Source organism: Hipposideros armiger, unplaced genomic scaffold, assembly GCF_001890085.2.
Source record: "Hipposideros armiger isolate ML-2016 unplaced genomic scaffold, ASM189008v1 scaffold_171, whole genome shotgun sequence".
NCBI classification, from domain to species: Eukaryota; Metazoa; Chordata; class Mammalia; order Chiroptera; family Hipposideridae; genus Hipposideros; species Hipposideros armiger.
Window position 1 is genome coordinate 2,618,886 of NW_017731521.1, and position 26,028 is coordinate 2,644,913.

At 40.2% G+C, this 26,028-nt stretch overlaps 1 protein-coding gene across 1 annotated transcript in view; it reads right to left on the reverse strand.

The window, feature by feature from the left end:
• The window catches only part of DNAH11 (dynein axonemal heavy chain 11), a 307,848-nt gene that overhangs the window by 145,180 nt on the left and 136,640 nt on the right, over window positions 1–26,028 (reverse strand). Inside the window, exons 43-52 of the mRNA XM_019651988.1 lie at window positions 24,142–24,315; window positions 19,720–19,924; window positions 16,909–17,074; window positions 16,146–16,248; window positions 15,702–15,941; window positions 14,032–14,193; window positions 13,530–13,723; window positions 10,070–10,232; window positions 8,995–9,118; window positions 8,418–8,560 (exon numbers count right to left, since the gene is read on the reverse strand). Coding sequence (XP_019507533.1) covers window positions 8,418–8,560; window positions 8,995–9,118; window positions 10,070–10,232; window positions 13,530–13,723; window positions 14,032–14,193; window positions 15,702–15,941; window positions 16,146–16,248; window positions 16,909–17,074; window positions 19,720–19,924; window positions 24,142–24,315 — 1,674 coding nt within the window. The remainder of the gene's footprint in view (window positions 1–8,417; window positions 8,561–8,994; window positions 9,119–10,069; window positions 10,233–13,529; window positions 13,724–14,031; window positions 14,194–15,701; window positions 15,942–16,145; window positions 16,249–16,908; window positions 17,075–19,719; window positions 19,925–24,141; window positions 24,316–26,028) is intronic.

Genomic DNA, 26,028 nt, shown 5'->3' on the forward strand with positions numbered 1-26,028 from the left:
TTAAAAAAAAAAGATAAACAATTTGACTTAAACCAGGTCTGTTGTATTACTTAGCTATTAAAAAAAAATGTTAAGCTGATTTCATAGTTCATCTGTGAAAGTAAAGGTACAAATAGCTAAATGTAGCAAAGGAATACTACAAGGCCACAGCAATCAAAACAGCGTGGTACTGGCATAAAAACAGACACATAGATCAATGGAACAGAATAGAGAGCCCAGGAATAAACCCATGCCTATATGGGCAATTAATCTTTGACAAAGGAGGGATGAATATACAGTGGGGTCAAGACAGTCTTTTCAATAAATGGTGTTGGGAAAACTGGACAGATACATGCAAGAAAATGAAACTGGATCACTTTCTTACACCATATACAAGAATAAACTCAAAATGGATTAAAGACTTAAATGTAACACCTAAAACCATAAAACTCCTAGAAAAAAACATAGGCAGTAAACTCTTTGATATCACTCTTGCAATATATATAAATTTTTTTTTGATATGTCTAGGGCAAGAGAAACTAAAGAAAAAAATAAACAAATGGGACTATATCAAACTAAAAGGTTTTTGCACAACAAAGAAAACCATCAATAAAACAGAAAGACAACCTACTGAATGGGAGAAGATATTCACCAGTAATACATCTGATAAGGGTTAATCCAAAATTTATAAAGAACTCATACAACTCAACACCAATCAATCAATCAATCAATCAATCAATCAATAAATCCAATTAAAAAATGGGCAGGGGACCTGAATAGACACATCTCCAAAGAGGACATACAGATGGCCAATAGACATACAAAAAGATATTCAACATCACTAATCATTAGGGAAATGCAAACTAAAACCACAATGAGATATCTCCTCATACCTGTCAGAATAGCTATCATCAATAAATAAAAAAACAACAAGTGTTGAAAAGGATGTGGAGAAAAGGGAACCCTCACACACTTGTTGTGGGGTTATAAATTGGTGCGGTCATTATGGAAAACAGTATGGAGTTTCCTCAAAAAATTAAAAAGAGAACAACGATATGAGATAGCAATTCTACTTCTGAGTATTTATCAAAAGAAATCCAAAATACTAATTTGAAAGATATATGCACCACTATGTTCACTGCAGCATTATTTACAATAGCCAAGATAGGAAGCAACCTAAGTGCCCATCAATAGATGAATAAAGAAGATGTGGTACATATATACAATGGGCTATTACTCAGCCATAAAGAAGAATGAAATCTTGCCATTTGTAACAATATGGATGGACCTAGAGGGTATTATGCTAAGTGAAATAAATCAGACAGAGAAAGACAAATACCTTATGATTTCACTTATATGTGGAATCTGAAAAACAAAATCAATGAACAAACAAAACAAAAACAAACTCATTGCTACAGAGAATATTTTGATGGTTGCCAGATGGGGGTGGGTTGGAGAGGTGGGTGAAAAATATGAAGGGGTTAAGAGGAACAAATCACCAGTTATAAAAACAGTAACAGGAACATAAAGTACAGCATAGGGAATATAGTTAATAATATTGTAATAACTATGTGTGGTGTCAGATGGTACTACGCTTATCAAGAGGATCACTTTCTTTTTAAGGTAGGTAAATGTCTAATCACTTAATTGTACACCTGAAACTAATATTGTATGTCAACTGCAATTGAAAAATAAATTTAAAAATATATAGAAAAGGAAGAGGATATTGCTGTATTAGATTCCAGAATATATTATAATCCTACAATAAACAAAGCAGTCTGGTGTTTAAGTAAACAGAGATAGACAGATTTATGGAACATAATAGAGAATCCAAAAACATAATCCCACATATTTAAGCATTTAATATGAGATAGGTGGCATTTCAAATCAGTGGTGAAAGATTATATAATAAATGATGTTGAAACAATTTTGGGGAAAAAAGTAGAAATGCTATCTTATACTGTACACAACAACCCAGGGCTAAATATTAAAAATATTATAAAGTAATTTAAAGAAAATTCAAGATAATATCATCCTAACCATGGAGCATGGAAATGCCTCCTAAAAAAGTCTTAACATACAAAAGCTGCAGAGGAAACATCAGACATATTTTTAATACATATAAATGTAAAACAGAGTTCATTTTAAGCAAAATTAGTAGAATTATGGTGAACTTTGGAAAAAATGGCAACATGTAAAATAGGCAAGGGCATTATGGACATATGAATATTATTCGGATATTTAAAGAGCTATTATAAATCAATAAAAATTATAACAAACCAATAGGAAATTTGGCAAAGGGAATAAATGGATAAAGGTTTTATACCAATAGTTATTTGGAAAAAAGTACATTTCAGTTAAACAGTTCACTCCATACATTAAATTCTTGGAATCATTTGATACGTTTTCCATGGGAGACTTCTAATCAAAAAGGCAAAGAAAGAGGCAAACAAAACCGTGAGAGATGTGAAAAAAAATTTAGCTCTGAATACGTAAATCTTCGTATACACATAGAAAACTGAAGGAAATATACCAACATGTTTCAGTAATCTCTAGGTTATATTACTAAGTGTAGTTTTTATTTTCTTCATACGGTTTTGTATTTTTAAATTCTCTACTATGAACATATATTTATTTATTTAAAAAAATTTTTAATTATGGTTGACATTCTAAACATATATATTTTTTAAATTTTTAAATTTTTTATTTTTTTAAAGTTTCTTGGGGTGACAATTGTTAGCAAAGTTACATAGGTTTCAGGTGTACAATTCTGTAATACATCATCTATATGTTACATTGTGTGTTCACCACCCAGAATCAGTTCTCCTTCCATCACCATATATTTGATCCCCTTTACCCTCATCTACCACCCTCCTCCCCCCTTACCCTCTGGTGACCACTAAACTATTGTCTGTGTCTATGAGTTTTGTTTCTTCATGTTTTTCTTGTTCTTTTGTTTTCAGTTTTATGTACCACATATTTCTTTTCTTTTTTTATTTAATTGGGGGACAGTGTTTTTTTCCAGGACCCATCAGCTCCAAGTCAAGTAGTTGTTTCAATCTACCTGTGGAGGGCGCAGCTCAGTTGCCCATGTGGGAATCAAACCAGCAACCTTGGTGTTATGATCTAATAGCTCTAATCACCTGAGCTAACCTGCCACCCCTACCACATATTTCTCACATTATCAGAAATGGCTATCATAGAAGATAGATGATTGATTGATTGATTGATAGATAGACAGAGAGAGAGAGAGAGAGAGAGAGAGAGAGAGAGAGAGAGAGAAACACCTAAATAGATACATAGATATATAACAAGACAGACAGATATCTAAAATCTTGGGAAAGACTCAGGTGCTGCCACATACAACAAGCGTTCTTTTCCCTATGGCATGAGATGCTCAGGAAGGAAGGCAAGAAAGAAAAGTTTTGGGGTTAACTAACGTCAGCAGGAGAGAAGATGAAAGTGCGACTTACAAGATGAGAATTACAGAGGAGAAGAAGCACACATACAAATGTGAAGGCAAGAAGGCATTTGGCATTTAGTCATTGGTTTATTTCAGGCAATCCAAGGACACATCCGATCGTCATTAATGGGAATTGCCCTGTGGGATTCACAGGGCACAGTTTGCATGCCAACAGGTTGTCACTGCCCCTGCACTCCAAATGGGGGCTGGCTTTGGGTGGTGAGCATGGGTAATGGGGTGGCAACTTCACATCATTGAGCTTGACCTGCCAGGTGTGCTCACCAAGCCCTGTAACACACTGAGCTTCCCATGTTGCCCAGCGAAGAACACACGCAAAGGAAATATCAGCTCATCAGAAATCCTGAGTCTTTAGTGTATGCTGGCGAATATCAAGATATGTAGGACTAACATAGAGCAATCCAGAATTCTTTTCAAAAATTCCAAGGATTTGAGGGTAATCTACACAGATCGAAGAGAAAGAGTCTGTCATTTTCTAGCTACAAGATGACCCATTTTTATGCAGTATTATTTCTTCTTCAGGGTAAGGTGCTGAGCACTAATCTTTCTCATGATGCAACAAACTAGGTGACAAGGCCAAAAAGGATCAGGAGTATTTGAAGGAGGTATCCTATTCTTCCTTAACACAAAAAAGCAAAACAAAACAAAACAAACAAACAAAAAAGCCCTCCTACTCATTTTACTAGGGAAGAGATAGATTATTTAATTAATAATCCTTTGACAATGGGGGAAAAAATGATCCATATCTAACACCAAAATAAATTCTAGCTTGTACTGAGGTCAATACTGAAAAATGAGATTATGAAGAGTAGAAAACAATCAAGATGAATAGAAATTGATCTCAGTTTCGGTAAGCTGGCCTAAGCACAGATCAAAGGAAACACATGCAGGAAACGACTGATGGATTTAACAATATAAACATGGAAACCTTCTGTACATCAGTCTGTATTATATGACTATTAGTAAATTCAATGAGAAAAACCATATAATTATCTCAATAGATGCTGAAAGGAATTTAGTAGAGACTTTCTTGATAAGATACACATTTTGAATGAAAAGCTAACGTAAGACAGAACAGTGAAACATTAGATGCAACTTCATTAATGTACAAATCAAAATTCCCAGCATTGCCATTTAACATTCTTCTGTGGATTTACCAATGCAATGAGGAAGATCAGGTAGATCACTATTAGGAAAGATAAAATATTACCTAGAGGCTATATAATATCAAGCAACTAATAGAAACTATCAGAGAGGCAGTGAGGTAGCAGGTTATAAAATTAAAAATCAATAGCTCTCCTATAGACAAACAATCCACCACTAGGAAACCTTATGAAAGAAATATTCCTTCTACAAAAGCAATACAAGACATTATATCATAAAGATTAAATTCTCCCTAATATAAAATTAGCATTCAGCATGACTGAAATGTGTTTATAGAATTTGACATAATGATTCTGATGTTTATCCAGACGTCTAAACGTGTGAGAACAACAAAGAAAAACTAGACAAGACAGAGCAATTAGATATTACATATAAAGATGTATAATAAAACTAATAATTTATATAACACAAAGTTGGGAATCAGTAGTAGCAAGACTTATCAAGAAGAGAGAAGAGAGGGGCCGGCCGAGTGGCGCGATGGTTAAGAGCTGGTTTTGGACGCCAGAGGGCCCCGGTTCAGATCCCCCATATGAGGGCCAGTGACACTGCCCTCCACAGCTAAGATGCTGAACAACAGCTCAACCAGGAGCTGGGCTGCCATGAGTCGCCGGCGACGGCGTAGGCTGCAGCTCCTGCTGCAGTGGGTTGCCATGGGCTACTGTATGTATCCAGCAGTCAGCGTGAGTGGCCAGCAGCCGCAGTGAGTGGCTGTCCAGAAGCTGGAGACTGATCTGCCTCACCAGGGAAGAGCGCAATGATGGTGCCAACTTGGGCCAGTGCAGCAATGTCCTCCACAACTAGACTGAAGAACAAAAACAACAGCAACTTGTCTGTTCCCCTTATCCCACTCCCCAGAACTGTTCCCCTCCCCCAATTCCCCAATAAAATCTTAAAAAAAAAGAAGAGAGAAGAGAGGATTCAGAAATAGAGAAAATCAATATGGCTTTTGGTATATAATAAATAATAATGGTACTTCAAATCAGTAAGGAAGCAATACATGGTGTTTAGATAAAAGGATATCTTTTTTGAAAAAAATAACCTGAGATTTCTCAGCTCACTCTTTAGCATATATAATAATAAATATATTCCAGATATACTGAAGTTTTAAACATACGTGTGAAAGCACACAGGTGTGAGAATGACTGATACTGCTGCTATTCCAAAATCCACTTCCGACGTCTCCCAACTTTATTCATAAAGGGTGTACGACAGAATCAAATGCTCACTTGCCCAGAGGTAGGTAGAGGTGGCATGTGACACATTTGTGGCCCTTAAGACACCAGCTTTGGGGTTTGGGGGGAAGCTTTGGTTTCCTGATACAGGGAGCCCCAAGTCTTATTCCTGCCTGGAATATAGACCCCAGTGTACTCTGTTTGTGACCACAAGGCAGGAAGCATCAGGATGTGTGCTGGCAGGAGAGGAAAGCATGGGTCAGTCAGGGAATTACTGAGCTAGTCTGGACTCACGGATGTAGGAGGCTTTACAGAACTGTACTTAGCTATTTATTCTCTTACTTGTTGCCCAATTGAGTTCCAGCTGCTTCTAGTGAAGAGTTTTACAATCTAGGAGAGAAATGCACTATCCTAAATTTATTTATTTATTTATTTTTAATTTTTCTAGCTGAGCCATCCTGCCACCTGTTGGCAGCTCAGCGGCAGTTCAGCTCGGGCTGGGAATCGAACTGCTGTTGCTCAGAGCTCTCACACTTGCGCAAGCTCTTAACCAATTGAGCCACTTGGCCCGCCCTTATCCTAAATTTATAGGAAACCCAAATCTATAAAGGAAAATGCTGATTAGTCTAGCATAAAGACTTTTTAAAACTTGAAAGTTATAAACAAATAAACAAACGTGTACCCTGTATGCATTATAAAGACAAGTGATAGACTAGGAAACATATATGAGGCACATATATGAGACTCACTGCTTAAGATATTCGTATATACAGACTGCTTGTAAAGAAAACAATGTACAATTCAGTGGAAAAGTGGGCTCTTCATGCCTTAGCCTCAAAGCCACTCAGCATCAGTTTGCCCACAGTGTACTCTATTAGCTGAGGCAGTCATAAGCCCACCCAGATTCAAGGACAGCGGACCTAGGCCCCACCTGTAAGTAAGAACAACATCAGAGAATTCGTAGGCATATTTTAAAACCACGATAAGCTGTAACTATTGAACCTAGCAAGTCCCCTCTAGAAATTTATTCTGCAGAAGCAAGGAAAGCTGTGTATAAAAGATATAAAGTAAAGAACACTCATACTAGCATTACTTTTAACAACAGTTCTCAAAATTTCAGCATGTCTCAGAATCACCTGGAGGCCTTGTTTGAACAGAAGTCGTTGGGTCCCACTCAGAGTTTCTGATTCAAGAGGTCTAGAGTGTAACTGGAGAATTTGCCTTTTTATAAAGTTTCTAGGTGATGTTGATTCTGTTGCTCTGAGAAACCGAATTTGACAGCCAGTGATTTTTATACCATTACTATCTCAAATTTATGATGGTATTTGTTTTTCCACTTCATAAAGAAAATTGGATCCGAACATACCACAGAGGAACAGGGAGAACTCCCTGGTCTTGTTACAACCTGACGAACACATATTCTTTGTCACATTTTTGATGGGGAGAAAACTCTTTGGGCAACTGAACTGTAAATTCTCATCTTCTAACCTCAGCCCAGAAATGCTCAGTGAGAGCCATGTGGAATTTGACCTAGTATAGGGTAGCGGAGGACCTAACAATTACTCTATACCTCCAAGCAGAGATATATTCATGGCGAATGTCACTGTCCCTTCCCTTTTCCTGTGTGCTCCAGGCTCGTATCGCAGCCTCAGAGCCTGTTACTAACTTGACAGCTATGGAATAGTAGAAGTAGCAAAGTAGCAACTTTTCTAGGCTACCAACCATTTTTATAGGAGGCAGCCTGGCTTTTCCTTAAATTGGCATTCTGCCACGAGCGTGCAGGCATTTCTGGTTTTGTTACAATACTTGATCTTTACTGCTGCTGCTACATGGTTGTATTATATTCCTATTAGCTACACTGACACACAGCACAGCATAGTCTATGGGGAAGACCCTGGGGTTGAGTCTCAGGTCATCTGAGTAATGCACCTAAATTACTTCCCCTGAAGTGCTGACATAATTCACTTCCTTGATGCAAACCTCTCCCACTGCTCATTTAATGATTTACAACCCCTGACCTCATCCCAACTTATTTTCCCAGCCTGACCCGCGTCGTTCTCCCAATAGGAATCCTATCTATGTTCCAGTCATTCAGAGCTATCTTGGGTTTCTCCAACATGTGCTGTGCAGTCCCCCCTTACTCTTATACAAATGCTGACAGTTCTTCCCTACCCCATCCCCTCCCCCATGAATTTCAATCCACACCTGACAGAAGACACCTTGCTTCCTCCAGGAGGGCCTACTGCAGTTAGGAAGGATGCCGTGCTCCTCTGTAATGCCACAGCACTGTTTACACTGATCCTGAGCTACAATTGTTTGAGGGCTCTTAGGCCCTATGATCGTGTGAGCACAAGGACAGAGACCACGCCCAGTTCAATCGAGTATCATGCAGTCTGCTCAGCACATGCTTTGTAGGAGCTCAGCATGATGGGAAACTTCAGGTGGGGGCACTCCAGACTCAGACATGCGGAAATGCAAATGTCCTTTCACAATGAATGACTGGATGTCCTTGCAAAATGAATGACAAATTCCAACTCAGGATATGGATCCTGAAATAAAACCGCATCATAGTTCCAATAGCAGGTTTTAAATAATGGGCAAGTAAAGCGAGCATTTCTTACTTTGAGCTGTTGTCGCACCCTGGCCAAAAAGAACTGCCAACAGTTTTCTCTGGAGTCCACCAGGCCCAGACCACGAACTTCATTACGAATCCCAGAAATTATCTTGTCAACATCTTCATCACTAAACAGATCCAGGATTTCTCCTGCCCGCAAAGGAATGAGAAGAATTACTGTAAGATCTCACAATTTAAATTTTAGATATAGCTTTTTAATGCTTGAAATGCTTACCATACAAAGTCCAGCCTAAATATAAAGCAAGGCTTGGAAATCAGAAATGCCATTTTTCTTCTTTCGCATTGACAAGACACAAACACACTGAGGACCAGCTATGTACCTACACGTACACCCACTAAACCTGTATGTGTAGGAATAACATTTACTTCACCGAGGACGCCTCACCTCCGTAAGCAGACTGAGACAAGAAATACACCTCGGTTTAGCTGGGTTTATAGGTTTCTCCCCAAAGACTGCCCTAGCAAACATCTCAAAGGCAAACTATCTCTCTTGAAAGTTCACTGAAACTACAGATAATTTGTCATCGGGGAAGATCTTTCAAGAACTGTGTCGGTTTAATCACCTGATGCCAGCAAGTCATTAATCAGCACAAGAAAGCTCTCATCTAGAACCTGGGCATCTGTCAGCAGGAACACAGTGGGCATGTTTTTGGCTCCAGTTCTGACGTACAAATTGGCAAGACCTTCCTGTAAGGAAAGAAGGCCATCATTCATGTTTCGTTAAACTGCTGACGTGACGTTGGGACAATGCGTACAAGTGCTGAGAAGAATGGAGTAACTATACGTGAGCGCTGCAGGGTGTACTCTCCGTCTGTTTACGTATTCTTTCCTCTCAGTGACCCCATGATAGGGGCAAACAGCATGACATCACCTCCATTTGTGGCATATAATGATGAGTGTCATGTTTGTGGCTTAATGGAGCATAGGGATAAAAACAGGCTGCCGCCGCTGAACGGCTCCCTTCTAATCGAGTGAAAATGGATCCGGTGACGCCTTTGTCAAGCAACGCAGTCAAAGGAAGTCCCTGCTCCTTCCAACAACTATTTCATGGAAAACACTTTTTGTTCGGTTATTTATTTAGTTTTGTTTAGTAATGCTGACAGCCTGTGATTTGTCTTTGTTTTGAGCTTACAATAGCATTTGATCAAACTCTTTAAGTACTATTTTGTAAGTACTGTTGTGATTAAATAGCCAAATTTTAAAAACACCTGAGTTTCTTGAATGTATTTCTATTGCATTTTATTTTTATAATCTTATCCAAAGTGGAAGAAATCTATCTGCACTTGCAGAGGCAGGATCTTGACTCCATCATACAGGAATACTAATAGTGTTGAATATCAGGTGTGGTCAATGCCAAGAAAGAAACATGTTTGTGTCAGCAAGTATTTAATAAAATACTGTCTGAACCAAGAGTATAGGCTTATATACCTCTAAGCATTTATAGACATTTACTGTTACTAACTTGACCATGGAGGAGAAACCGCCAAAGGTAACTAAATCCTCTAAAGTGCGCCCCCCCCCCCCACCTCCACGCTTGGGGAGGCCTTGGCCAAACCTGGGAGTGGGAGCTAACACATGCGCATTACCTGATCCACCAGGCAGAAGCCGAGAGGGGCGATTTATCTCACCTTTACTTACCCGAAGTTCTTGGATTCCAAAGCCTTCGGTGAGAGAGATCTGGAAGACCTCGAGGCTGCAAATGTAAGCTGCCAGCCGGGACAAGCTCTGTTTGCCACTGCCGCCCACTCCGATCAACAGGGCGTAGCCCTGAGGGGTCTGGAGGATTCGGCTGATGCGACACCTAGGGAGAAAAGGGGCACCCGCCGCAGCATGAAACCTGGGGCTGTGGCTGTTCTATTTTTCAGATAAATATTTAGATAGTAAGCTCCAATTTCTATTTCAAATCTCTAGTCTGGGTTCCTCTGTTCCCCCATCAAACAAAGATGCTGCCTCCATCTGCCTGTGCACTGCTTGTCTCAGGAACTGTCCTGTGCTAATAACCTCTTGGACTCTCTTATTGCCTTATTACTCTCCACCAAAACTTAAGACAGAAAACATATCCAAGGCCTTTTATTTAAGCTTCGTGTTTTTTGACTAGCAAGCAAGTGCCCAGCTCCACGTCAGCATCCATGTGCAACGACATCAGAGGGAGAATGTCTTTGTGCCAGAAACCTTTGCCGTAGAATTAATTTAGAAAGGATGGATTTGTTTAGGCCAGCAAACATTCACGTGTGACTTACTTCATACAGATCAAACACTGGCCTCTTTATATGATTCTTACTTCCTTTGCACTGAAGCTTTCCCTGTGCCTCGAGCGCTCTAGAAAACTTACTGAAACCATTCAGAAGCACAGAGTTAAGTTTCTAGCAAGGCCAGCTAATCCTTGTACTGTATCACCGAAGAGATTTTGAATGCTTAACTATTGATATTATTGTCGCATTTTATAGTTAGGAATAAGTTGGCTTTAACATGATCAAAATATGGCTGTGGTTGAAGAAGTATGTCATAATTATGTTAAAAATATTAACAAAAGCAACAAAACAAAAGATAAGCATATGGACACTCAAATGCAAAAAAATTGGACACCATTGTGTTTGCTCTAGGTTGCTTTTCTGCAATGAACTAAATTTCAGACCCTGAATGGTCCACCTAGATTGCTTTTTAAAAAAACACATGAAATTGGAATCACTTATACTACAACCAGCACGTGCAAACCTTCAGTGACTGAAAAAAAAAGTTACTTTTACGAGCTCAGCCATCTCGTGGAATTTTACTTTACCTGACCCCACAACAAAACCACGCTGGGAAAGCCACAAAATTACTGTTACATGAGTGAAACCCCAAGTTCTGAAGCAGGGTTTACATTTCATTTTAATGTATGCTTTGAAGTTTGTACCTCACGAGGTTTTCTAAGCGGCCAAGTCCCTTTCCCCAGCACTCAAGGACATGCTCTGAAATCATCTCTAACACTGAGGAAATCAGCGTCTAGCTCATAATCCCTGATCAAAGAACAGCCTTTCTTTTTAGGCTGCGGAGAACTGCATGTTGAAGGATTCTATGGGAAGACCCTTTCCCTCGGCGTCAGTGGGGGTCTCTTTCAGCTGAGCTACAACATTCACACAGCAATGTATACTAACCCAACCCGAAACAGTGTTACTCATAATTCACTTAACACCCTAGTCAGAGATCCTAACTAATGCTGTGGAATCAGAGGGTTGCAACTGCCACAGGATCCATAAATTAATACTTAACATGCTTATAATAACTGATGATGGAGAAGCCTGCAAAGTTTTTCTTAGGCACTTGGGCTAAACATTTTAAAGAGTAACTCTACTAAAAATTGAATTCTCCACATTTTTTTTTTTTGGTCTTTTGGATTTCCTTCCCCACATACATCCTCTTTTTGACTTATTTTTAATCATGATTTCATTATTTTAATCTTTGCCCAAATATCACTTATTAAAAAGGCAAGTGTTATTAATTGAAGGGTGTCCCTTCAAATTCATATATTGAAGTCCTTACCCCCAGTATCTCAGAATAGAAGTTTATTTGGAAATAGGGTCATCGCAGAAGTAATAGGTTAAGATGATATCATTCTCGAGTAGGGTGGGCCCTGTATCCAATACGATTGGTGTCCTTATAAAAATGAGCAATTTGGACAGAGACACACACAGAGGGAGAATGCCGCGTGAGGATTTAAGTTGCCACAAGCCAACGACCTACCAGAACCGAGGAGAGAATTCTGAACAGATTCTTATCAGCACATTCAGAGGGGGCATGGCCTTTCTGACACCTTGATTTCAGATTTTTTGTCTCCAGAGCTGTGAGACAATTAATATCTGCTTTTCTAAACCACTGAGTTTGTGGCATTTTGGTACCGCAGCTCTAGCAAATTAATAATAGCCAATGAGACATGATGGTGACTAGGAGAACGGTATTGGACTTGAAGAAGCAATCGACTTTCCACACAGAGGCAGCAATGACAAGCTACTTAAGACTATTCAACACATCATGTCATTCCCATGCTAAAATCTATCTGAAAGCTTCTCACTGAACTTAGAATAAAATTGAAACGCCTTCCTCTGGTCACAAGGAAGTACCCTGTGTAAGTAAGGCCCTCCCCGTCTCTCCATCCTTGTCACACACTGCCCTCCTCATTTTCTCTGCACGCGGCAGCTTCTTTCTGTTTCTGAACATTCAGCCTTAGGGCCTCATGAAATCTGCCCTCACCTAGAATGTTCTTCCTCCAAATGTTTCCATGCCTAGCTCCTGCTCATCATTTTGATCTCATCTTAAATGTCACCTCCTCCCACAGATAACCCGCTCCTCTTTGGGAATCCACATGTTTTATTTCTCAGAACCAACCTATCTCATCTGTCAGCATGACATGTCACTTTCTGACACTTTTCTGATTCTTTGTTTGTGCCCTTATAAATGTCCATATGAATCACTAAAATATAAGCTCAACTAGAGAAGAGACTGGACTGTCTTGTTTGCTGCTCTATCCCCCAAACCTAGAACAATATTGGACAGCAGGGGTGCTAAAGACGGCTGCATAATCTGTGCACTGCACAGGTGCCCAGTCTAGGTGAGTGAGGGCCTTGTCAGCCAAGTTCTAGACCAGAGCGGGGGCTTTATTCTAATTGTCTGCCAAGAAAACAAGCCCCTCCCCTTTTCCTAATTTGCACAAAAGCACTGAATAGGCTGGTGATGTTCTTGATTAGCACTCAGCAGGCACTCAATACACATGCTTCATCAATGAAAGTCAGTTTGAGTCCTGCCTGTCTCTGCAACTTATGAACTTTATGACTTTGAATAGGTCACTTACCTTTTTTTCTTATTATTTTACGTAACAGGGCTACAGTGAAATAAAATTGAAATGATGGCTGTGAGGATACTTCAGAAAGAAGTGTACCTATGTAAGACATGATTAAGACTGTGACATAAACGACAGAGACACTATTGTTTTATATTGCAGGACAAACACTGGATAAGATCTGATAGCTCAGAGTGCTTAGTATGATCTGTTGAGAGACAACCATTGTGGGTACCCAGCCATGTTTACTTTGTCAAAAAGGATCACGACTAGCCAACTCACACATGCTGCATGGCATCTTCAAACAAAACTAGGTGCATGGCAGCGTTGAGTTCGTTGTAGTTATCTAAGGTCTCTGTAAGAATTGTCTTCAGCACCTTCCAGTCCTTCACGGGCATATAACATGGGTCTTCCCCACCATCGGCGAAGTGGCAATAGATGAGGGGCTGTTGAAGCAGGATGTGACTGTCTACATCCTGCAGGAGGAAAAACAGAAAAATATGGTCATGTCAACCATCCAGAATGATTCACCTAGAATCAGGGGCAGAGGGGCCTACCTAGAGGGGCACCTAGAGGCAGAGGGGCCTACCAAGGGAAAAGCTTGCAGATCAATCCAGGGTGAGGTGGATGGAATGTTTACAAGTACAGACCAAGTATATTCTAGAATCACAGCTGTTTGAGCAAGGTAAGCATTTGCACAATTTATTTGCAGCCATAGCTGACTTGTGCCCCAACATTAATCAGTGCCAGAGCCAACAGTGACCTCAAACATTCATATACTTACTTCAAAATATTTATAAGCCGTTTCTAGGATTTTTTTCTGAAACAAATCACAATCCTTTGTGTCTATCAGTTTGTCTCCATAAACACGAGAAGATTCATGAAGCCACAGGCGCATTAAATCATTGGGACCCTTTAAACATTCAGGAGAAGCAAATAAAATCCCCTTCAAAGCAAGAATGGGGAAAATTAAAAATTTGGAAGCTAGTGACATTCTATAATAGTTTCCTTTAACATTTTAACTGTACACTGAATTTAGCAAATTTATTGAGTTAAAAGAAACATTATAAATAGTCATACATATATATTAGTTTTACTCTCCGATAGGTGACATTTTAAACATTTACTATCATTATATTCATTTTTAGGAATGTAGCTAGGACAGAATTTCAAGAGCCAGCCGAGGAACTAAACACTGCCTCTGAGAACCTCTGCCTATTAAGTTTTCCAACAGATTAAGTTTCCAAAACCAAAATATAAACAGCTAACACGAAAGTCACAGGATCATCATTTTTTTTATTCTAAAATCCTTTGATATCAGTTGATCTAGCTCTTTCATTTCACAAAGATGAAGAATATGAGACCAAAAGTAAACTGCCCGAATTCACACTTTGTGGGTACCAGCCCCGAAACATTTAACTCCCACTCTCCCTCAACACTGCCCTTCGGTCTCTTGGATTCATATAGACCCACTCCTCACGGAGAGGGTCAGCTTGCTCTGGACTCATAGAAGAACACTGAGGGAGTTAGAGAGAATTAGCTGCAAAAGGCTAAACGAGTACTTGGGAATGCGAAGTGCAGCTGACGGACTGTATGAATGGTGAGCAGGCAGGCCTCTCATCCCATGTCACCTATGGCTTTCCTTCCCTTTTCCTTCTAAGATTAAAAATCTGCTTTTCAACAACACTTTATTGAGCACAGTCTTTCAAGCAGGTGCTAGAAAGATGAAAAGGAAAGGTCCGCGTTCTTAGGAAGCTGTTGTCTAATGCTGTTTAATGGTTTTAAGGCAGTTGTGGGGTGATTTAGGAAAGAAGGTTATAAAAATATAAAGAAACAAAGATCAAATATAAAGAAAGAAATCCCATGAAGTTTTCATATTTTCCCACTTTACTAGCTCTCTCACAAAAAAACTTTAAGCCATAAATAACTTTGTGGTGACTTTTACCGTACCGGACAAAATTAGGTGGATTTTAAAAATAATTCCAAGTTTTAAACTGCCTGTTTGGAATTTCCTCTCTAAATCAGATACATACACGCTGCCCTTTCACCAGGTAATGGAGGTGTCAACGTCAAAACAAAGCAATTTAAGAAATTCTGTTTTCTCTTGATGTATGATTAAAAATCATATCACATAAATATGAAAAAATGACTAATTATCCCTCTTACTTGGCACAGAAACCAAGCACTCAAATATTTATACAGAATAAATGAAACACAGAGTCCAGACTCCTACCCTTGCTTTTGTTGCTGTCTCTCTGCAACCTGAGAGGAACCGCTGCTCTCACTGATAAAATGGGAATAACAAAGCTGCTATGCTCACTCCATAGAGAAGTTTATGGTGTAAAATACAAAGTACGTAGCACAGTTTTAAACAAAGTTCTATAATTGAACACCATTAATAATACTAGCCTTATTTCTCCACCCCAGACACATAACAGAGAGCCATCAAGGTACCTGGAAGACGTTTGACAGGTCTCTCAGATTAAAGAGGTAGTGGAATTTAATAGCTGTGGGTAAGAAGGTATGTGTCATCATGTGATGCAATGCGATGGTGGCCTGTATCAATGTAGGGCCACTCCTGAGGACGGATGGACCAAATGCTTGCTGCTGGAAATGGAAACTCAGTATCTGGCTATAGATGGTGTTTAAGGCATCCAAGGATGGAAAGTTGAATGCAAACACTGTGAAATGTCTCTGAAAAGAAAGACACATATAAGAATTGCAAAATAGGGATTATAATGGTACCAGCAGATTGCCAAAAAAAAAAAGTTTCCATGCTTAACCATATGCCCAGTAGGAGCTCTAATTTGTACTAAAAAGTGCCAAGAATCAAGACCTACAATGTTTCGGTATTGTAATGAGGGGCTCTTTGGGAGAGAGCGGTGCTTGACACCCTACCTGTAGTCTAGGATTGATTGTGAAGCTGCCCACCATCGGATTCATGCAGGCCACATACTGACAGTTGTGGATTTCCTTAAGCATGGTTTTCTGTCGATCATACCTGCAAGATTGAAAACAGAACTTTAAGTCCTAAAACGGAAGAAGACAGCACAACAAAACCCACCAGTTCGTAAAGGACTTCATCACTAGCTGTCTCCTCTGATCTTTACCACTGCGTTGTGATGTTGAACTTGTTAGCCTTCTCTCAGAGACATCAAAACAAAAGCTTGGAAAACTGAAGGTGTCATAGCTTCTTTGATGCCAGAATCAACAACTGGAGCTGAATCAATACATACCCTTAACTGCTTATTGATTCTCACGTGATGCTATTTCTGGTTAGAAATACCTGCAGCTGGGCTGGAGGCTCTCCCTCTAGTTAACAGCACAGATCACAAACTGCAGTGCCCAGATGTTACCAAAAGGTCGAAAAGGAAAAGGTCAAGCTTCTCTAAGTGATTCAGTGTGAGTTAATGTCTTAAAGAGTTTAGTGCTTCAACTGGACAGTTTATGTTGCTAAGATACTTTTCAAACCAACTCTTCCCAAGATGCAAAGGGAATCTATTCCATTTAAGATGGTGAAAGGGGAATGCAAAGTGAAACCCAAAAGGTATCACAAAAAATGCTCTTCAGAAGAGAAAGAAATTGGGGCTATTCCATTTTTAAATGTTTAATAATAATAATTAGATTTAGATTTCAGTTGCGAATACAGAGAAACACTTACCAGTGTCCATAATCAATGTGCTGTCGTATCAGAGTGTGGGGCTGAACGGTGCCATATAAGTCCACTTTGGGCATATTCATGTCGTCGATAAAATAAACCAATTTTTTATTTCCTCCTGGACCATAGTTACGACCAGCTTTTTTCTCTAGAGGTTTTTCAAGAATTCCTGAAACAAATATACAATTCCATCCACCAATGAGATAAAATGTAACATTCTGTCCTTAGTCCTTTTTTGTTGTTTTCCCTCATCTTCTGTCCATTTCATCCACTCTGTGACTTCAGGTTAATCCACTCTGCAGGTTAATACCTGAGCTGTGTCTCTGGTCACCTCCTTCTATGTCAGGCTGTCCGGCCAACCTCCCTCCTGTCGCCAGAGCTCACCTCGCTGGTCCTTTGCTGGACAGTCAGCGTCTGCAGCATGATAACATCCTGCCATGACATCTGAGCCAACACCATTGCTGATCTATGCACTTTCCTCCCCTGTACCCACTCTAATGCATGGCCCACCACCCATCCAGTCACAGCCTGGCCTCACAGCCTTTCTCTACTGGCCTTGCCGAAGCATCTGGGGACAACTCAAGACAGTCTCCCACACCTCTCTTCTTGGGCCATCAGAGTGTAGAAGTACAAGAAGATCTGGTAGGTAGACACTATCCCGTGTCTACATCACGTTACATTTCTTCACGTGCCTACATGACTTTGTGTCGATATGTTTGAGAGAAAATCCTGAGTGTAGAAAATCCCAAAGAATGTGTGTTTGAGATGTAGTATCTAATTACTTGTCGACTCTCCAAGTGCATTACAAATAGCTTGAGGACAAGGAACTATATGATGTTCACTGCTGCATTCCTGATAACAATCACAAGTAACTTGTTAAATGAACAAATGGATAAATAAATAAAGTATATAATGAATAAATTAACAAACCTCCTTTCCAAGCAGCGGACCTGCACTTCCAAATGCTTGCTGGGCATCAGTTTCTATTACCCATTGGTGCCCAGAGGTTAGGCCAACACCAAATATGCCTCTTCTGCACTCAAAATGCACCTCTTCCCTTTTGCCTTCTGTGCTCCTATTTATGGGATTAATACTCTCCCTGTCAGCCAGACGCAAAGCCTCAACATAATCTTTCTCTCCTGGTCCCTGATCTGCCCAACCACAGCCTGTAAATGATTCACACCTCTTCCTTTTGGCCTCCCTCTCTACAATTCTAGTCCACAGCAACATTACATTCAGCTAGTACATCACTCGGGGGGGCTGGTCTCCCCACCTCAGACTTCTCCCAAAGTATACCTTGCATTTGTGTCAGGTCCTTGTTCCCCATCAATGGCTCACCATTTCCTACCAGATGAAATACATTCTTTTCAGCTTGTATCTCAGTGCTCTCTACAGTTAGTGTCCGACCAGCCCAGCTTGCCCGGGACTGCCCCAGTTTTAACGCTAAGGGTCCCAAGTCCCAGAAACCCCTTCAGTCTTTGGCAAACTAGACAGTTAAGCACGCGATCTACACTATAACTCTAACCCACCACTCCAGCCTTTTCCCTATCTTCTACCCCGTCACTGTGCTCCAGTCAACTTAAGAGATTTTATTAATTGACTATATCCCACAATTTTCTCTTTCATGAGTTTGCTTAAGCTGATTCTTCTACCCCAAATCCCATTTCTGCCTGCATACCACCCCATCTCAAAGGTCTGGAATCCTAACTTTCTTTAGAAAAGATAGGCTCTTTCTATTCCTCCTGCTAATAGGCAATCTCTAAATCTTATTCATGTTTGTATCTCTTTCACGAATTAGCAAGATGAACTCATGCCACAGTCAAGTACTTAGTTCAACTGTTGAATTGTGGCCCTAATCTTCCACTTACAAGTGATGACGTGATCCCTTCTTCTGTGTCTATGAATGAAAAATATGTACTGGACACAACACCTGGGGCAAAGTAGATAAATAATGTATATTTGCTAAACGAATGAATGAAATACTGCTAAGTCAGTTTTATTCAAAACCCAAGGAAGACAAACTTGATTAAGAGATTACAGAAAAACCTCTCTTGTGCAAGTTAATGATGTCAGTAAGAAAATTTATTATTAATCTCCACTGATATTAGCTAAGAAGACAGCAACGACACACACCCATGCACACTCACAACACAGAATTCACATGCAGGGCAACTCAACAGGTTTCATAAACTGCGGACAACAGGGAGTTATGCTGTCCTCCCCCACCCCACAATATGACCCAATTACTCCGCTGAACTTAGTGACAGGCCTACCAATATCAGCTCTTTATGTTATTTTTCCTCTATTTCCCAAGTCTACTGTGCTGGCCCTTCTCAGCTTGGAATGGCCACAATCCGTGTGGTTCTTTTGACTGCACTGATACATTTATTCAACAGTTTAAAATTCTTCTTTTACTTCTTCTAAGATTTAATTAATGGCTCATGTCCTGTCATTTCATCAACAGTTTGAATGAATTTCTCCTAAATCAATCCTGTGTTTGAGAAGGTAACCAGAACACTCTTCCTTGAGTGTACCTTCAAGTTGCTCCATGACATTGACTAAAAGTAACCCCATGGCTTAGAGGCAAAGCAAATTCTTGCTGTTCTAAAGAGTAATGACACCAAGTAATGAGAGCTATAAAAAAGCCCAAATCACAATATTTGAACAAAGCATATTTACCTACAATAAATAAAAATTCATCTGAGGCCTAAGCAAAATGTCTAAAGCCTAGAGAACATGAGCATCTCTTTGGGTTGCATGTCACGGCCTTGACAATTTCGGATCTTTCTGGAAGGAAACAGGAGGAACACTTACTTTGCAGGACTGCAGAGGTTGTATAGTAGTTGAAAGGCACACGGGACACAATGTAATCCTCAGAGAGACGTGCCAGCGTGTCACCTACAAAGACTGTTTTTCCCACTCCAGCATTGCCTACTAGCATTAGTGGTTGTCCTTTCTCAAGCAACAGCTCTGTGAAATATCTAAGGCGAGTTGTTTCTGGTGTGTGAACCAGAACTCTCTTGGGGGGAAAAAAACAGAATGAGAGAAAGGTCAGAGAGAAGCATTGCAGAATTGAATATATGAACCACATAGTTACTTTAGAATTAAGACCCAGTGAATTCTGAGTTCAAGTTAACAGCAGTAGGAGATCCCACGAAATTTTCCGTGTTAAATTGTCAGGGTGCAAGACATCATAGCTTGAGGAGAACCACCAGAACAGGTCATAGCATAAGCAACTGATTTATATTTCCCCAATTAAGTAATAACACTCAAGTCTCCCTATTACGGAATACCTACACTCTGCCCAACCTTGTGTTAGACATACAAGAGAATACAGTAAACAGTTAAGAAACCATCCACTACTCTTTAGCTGCTGACAAAACATCTGATAAGTCAAACCACATATAAATGAAAGTTGTTAGCAATGCTTTGGCCTGGTCAGATTAAGTGGCAAACAATTACACAGAAGCCACACTAAAGGAGTTCAGTGGTGGTGGGAGACCAGTTTGCAGGAAACAGTGGCTTTAAGTGGAATAGTCACAAATCCAAAGCACATCTGAAATTTATTATGCACTGTTTTATTTAAAAAAAAATTATAACAATGTTTCTGCTTTGAAAATGAACTATTTATTTAGATACTATATTGCTTGACAAAGAATTTGAAATAGTTTACAGGAACAAAATAAAGAATACAAATAAATACAAATCAGACTCAGGGAACATAGACTAATATATAAGATTAGGAAAAGGGTAGCAGATGTAGATACTCCAGAAACAGAATCCTGCATACTAATGAAAACAGGGTTGACAATTTCTTTCAGTTCCTCATGGCCAAATTAAAAAGGAGGTTAAGAAACAAACACACAAACAAAAAAACCCAACTTGAACAATGTGTATTGTTCATTAAGAAAAAGACAAATTCTCTGACGGAGAAAGTTCTTCCCTATGTGGTTAGCATATACTGAATGCAATTGAGTATTTTACAGATCATTCAGGGTCATCTTCATGATTATGAACTTTTACTCTAGAACTTTGTTGTAATTCAGTGATACTCTCAGGGCCTATTGAAAAGTGCAGGGCTGTTTACTCCATGCTACATTAAACACTCCTAGACAACTTTTTAAGAAACAACTGAGTTGCATTTTACAGCATTTTTTCTCCTTTCTTGCTGCTAGTTGTCATCATTTGCTTTTTAATTTGGCTATTAGCTCTTTTCTCTACACATTAATATCAATAATGCTTACTGAGAGCTGAAATATGTGACAGGTACTATGCTAAGCACTTTCTATGCATTATGTCATATGATATGTGTAACTAATCTATGAGGAGAGTTTTGTTATTGTTTTCATTTCAGAGATGATGAGACTAAAGCTTAGAGAACATTGACAACTTCACCAAGGTCACCATGAACTCTAGGTGGTGGGTCTTGGATTCAACCCCACATCCGTCCAGAGCCTGAGATACAGAATGTACTTCAGAGCATGGGTTGCAGACACATTACTTAATCTCTTGGTATCTCTTTTTTTACATATGTAAAAGAAACAGTCCATGCCTTAGAAAGTTGTAAGGATTAAGTTAGTTAATCTATGTAATGTAGTTAGAAAAGGGCCTGACATAGAGTAATGTAATATTAGCATTGGCTATTATTACTGATTCATATTGGTTCTCTTCTAATATGTTAAGAAGTTGTTCCAGCTGAGTGGTTCAGTTGGTTAAGAACGCAAGCTCTGAGCAACAGGGTCACTGGTTCGATTCCCACATGGGCCAGTAAGCTGTGCCCAAGCTGAGCTGCTGCTGAGCTGCCAATAGGTGGCAGTATGGCTCAGTTGATGAGAGCACGTGCTTCTAACAACAAGGTTGCTCGTTTGGCTCCCGCATGGGATGGTGAGCTACACCCACCCGCAACTAAGATTGAACAGGGCACCTTGAGCTGCCGATGGGCGACTGGATGGTAACTAGACTTGGAGCTGAGCTAGCAGTGCTCTCCAAAACTAAGACTGAAGGACAACAACTTGGCTGTTCCCCTTCCCCAATTCCCCACTAAAATCTTAAAAAAAAAAAAAGTTGTTAATCAAACAACCACATTTGGTAAAACTGTGTATAAAGTCAGACTACGAAGTCCTAATAGTTTCCTTGTGGAATAAAAGATATCATTGGTCAAGTGTAGCAACCTTGTGAGACCAGTTTTTGGTCTTTGGTTAGTTACGGATTCAACTTTCAACCATCCAGATAGGCAGTAGGTAGGTGAAGTCTAAGGAGATTGAGAAAAATCAGAGGTTTCAAAACGTAGAAAGCAGATGGAGCAGACATTGCTGCCGCTTCCCAACACCCAACCCTACATGTCTTCCTTTCTGTCACAGACCCCACTTTATTCAAGTCTCCATGCCTCTCCCACACAGCCACATGCTTCGGAGGACGCTCAGCCCAACTCCTGAGTGGTGTGATTCCTCCAGTGCTGTGATTCATCAAAGCCAAACACAGTAACCCTATTACCCTGGCCTGAGGCTGCATTAGGGCTGGCATGGGATCCCTGGAAATTAGGTGTAGGAGGCAGTCTGCTCTGGGGCTTCTAAGAAACGTTTCCTCACTCTTAATAAAGATATGAGAAAGTCTCCTTTCCCTCTGAAGGTAACTCCTGGGGCCACCAGAGCCATCTTAAGCCCAGGAGGGAGACCAGTCTTAAAATGAAGCCCGTGTTAAGAGCAGAGCAGAGTTGGAAAAATCTGAATCCTTGGTGATATCACCAAGTCTCAGAATTAATCCATCCTGGAGCCAGCCTACCTCTGAATTTCTAGTTTGTGAAATAAATTTCCTGAGGGTTAGGTGTTACGGGTTGAACTGTGTCTTCCCAAAGTTCCTATGTGGAAGCCCTAGCCCCCCGTACCTCAGAATGTGACTGTATTTAGAAATAAAATCTTTAAAAGGGTGACAAAGTTAAAATAAGGCTGTTAGGGTGGGCCCTTATCCAACCTGACTGGTGTCCTTAGAAGAGGAAATTTGGTCACATTTGGAGGCTGTGTCCAGGGATACACACACACACACACTCAGAAAAGACCATTTGAGGACAAAGCCAGAGGTGCCATCTACAAGCCAAGGAGAGCCTTCTCAGGAGAAACCAAACCTGCAGACACATCAATCTTGGACTTCTGGCCTGCAGAACTGCGATAATTTTCGACGTTTAAGTCACCCAGTCTGTGGTATTTTTTTATGGCAGCTCTAGCACACTAACACAAATAGAGTAGGCCCATAAGCCAATATGACCGGTGTTCTTATAAGGGAAATTTGAATAGAGAGACACAAACACAGGGAAAAGGCTATGTGAAGATTGGAGGTTAGCTGCTACACACCAAGTAACACCAAGATGGCTGCCAACCACCAGACGCTAGGCGAGGGGCAAGGCACAGATTCTCCCTTACAGCCCTCAGAAGGAACCAACTCAGCTGACACCTTGATTTTGAACTTCTAGCCTCTAGAACCATGAAACAATTTCTGTTGTTTAAGCCACCTAGTTTGCGGTGCTTTGTTACAGCAGCTCCGGGGGACTAATACATTGGGTTTTCTTATTTGACGCTGGCTGCCTCCTCACCAATGCTGTAAAAATTACCTGCATTGTATTCATGTAGCACTACTTGAATAACAAGTTCCAACATGAATCAGCATGACGAGTTTGAGAAAGAAATATAATGAAAAGGAAAATAGATCGAGGCCGAATTAGAAGATGACTAAAAAAATAACTTGCCATACGAGAATGTAAAAGAATAGTCTATGAAGAGAAACAATTTAAAACGAGAGAGATTTATTGAGATTTGCCAACTGCCATGTGACTATGAAACACATGAGTCAGGGAAACTAGACATTCATTTGAAGACTTGGGGTGGTGTTGAAAGAAAGAAGTGATATGTAAAATTTACAATAAGGTCAGAAAGAAAAATCACTGAACTACAGAAACCTGCCTCCAACTTTTAATACAACTCATAACGTTTCCAGGAAAAAATAAAGAAAGCTGTTACCACAGAACTAAGTTGAAATTAAAAACAAGAGGTTGCAACAATATAATAGCCATTTCTCTGACTGTTCCTATAACCGAGATTCCTGTCTCCCAGGAAAAACGTATACGCTGACCATTGCCGACAATAATTTACCCATCAGGCAAGAGGAACAAAAGACCAGGACAAACAAGAAAAGGCTCAAACCAGCACTGTGTGGCTTGAAAATCCCTGTGTTCCACACACCTACCTGCAAAGGCACATCTGGGTCCAGAGCGAATGTGGGGATGTTATCGGCCCAAGGCAAGAATTTCTTAGTTGTGTGGTCCAGATAATAATCAAAGATTGTTCCCTGGGATGGAAACTTCACTGCTTTCATCTCTTTATGCCACCACCGACTGAATTCAGCTTGACAGCCAGAAAGCTAAGGAGAGCGAGAGAAGTCCTTATTGCAAACTTCAAGGTAATTCTGAACACAAACAAAGCCCCTCCAAATCCTGCTGAACATACAGGGCTGCAGTGTAGAGAGTCCTAATTACGAATGGGATTGAATAACTGACAGAAGAAAAAGAAATAACTACAAGTAAGCTACAATGAGTGATCATATCAGAGAGGCAGAAAGCTGTAATTGCCACACATCCATCAGGTACAAACATTCTGGAATAATTATTAACTTAAAAAGCAAGGTAAGGTTAGGTGAACCTTAGATTACCCCTGGGTCATTCAATTTAACAAGGAGCTATTATACAAATTACCATGCTAGGTCCTTTATTTGAGTTTATAGCCTTCCTGGACCTTTTGGTAATAAAATACCCTTTGCTTTATGGTGAGACTAAATGGTCATTTTTATAAATGCCTTTATTTAGAAAAATAAGTAGTTAGTAACCCTATTTCATTCCTTCCAATCATTACTGAAGCTTTGTTGATCTTTGAAATTCTAAATCTGGGAACCTCTGCCACGACGGATGGAGAGGTGAAGAAAGGCACGGTCTTGGTTTTCTAGCAGGGCACAACTGAGTGGTCTAGCTGAAAACTCCATAGAGACAAACTCCTGTCCTCCAGAGAGAGCTACAGCGGGAGGAAACAGGCTCTCCTTGCTAGAAGGTACAAGCCCTTTGCTGCTAGATCAGGGTTTGAAAAATAGAGGGCAATGGCAACTGTGTACCAGCAACTAAAAAACCCTTCTAGCTTCAGGACAGCCTGGCCTAGTGACTCCTATGTCCACAGGATGACCTGGCCTAGTGAGTTTTGGTGCACTCTGCGAACACTGTGTGTATCCGTTGCATCCAGCAATCTCATACTTACCTAAGGCCTCAGCTCTCATTTTCTCCAGAAAAATTCTTAAACCCGCTTTTACTTTGCTATCCTTCTGTCCTTGGAGTATGGACCACTGTTTGTACTGGGCTGATCACACACATACGAGTAGAGACAGACAGGGTGGCTGGGGGATAGAAGAGTGTGATCAGGGCTGAGAGGGGAGGTCAGACTTCGCAGGGAGAGCTTGTCCCATCTTCTGAACAAGCTCGTGCCCTACCACCACTCATGGGTTAATGAGTTTAGGCTCATTTAAGTTGTTTTCGGACTGGTGGCACAGGAGAGCGTACCATCCTACAACAGTTGGTCTTGATTCAAGCTGGTTCAGAAGGTATTACTTACCTGGCTCCATTCCCCGTAGGCAGAATATGTATAACTTCTACTTTACATCAAAATTTGCTGTGCTTAACCACTGTATCAGCAAAATGATTTTGGTGCCAAATGTTCGATTCATCAATTCACTCAACTAAAATTCATTTATTCTATAAATGAATTGGGAAACAAACCAAACTGGGTTTCTGCCCTCACAGAGTTTATGGGAAAGATAAAGGAGGAAACCTCAGGCAACATGATGGTAGCAGAGGTTAAGCCAATAAATGAAGAAATAACTAAATAGGTGCCTTGAAAGCCAAATTTGCTTTAAGTGAGAATGACAGGGGTGGATCTATTTTAATTGGATGTTCAAGGAAGCCATCTTTGAGAACAGGCAGAGATTAGGGAGCCCATTCCAGGAAGCAGGAAGAGGTCAGCATGTGCAAAGATCTTGTGGTATGAAATCACTGGCTGTGGTCAAGAAACTGGCCAGTGCAGCTGATGGTGTGTG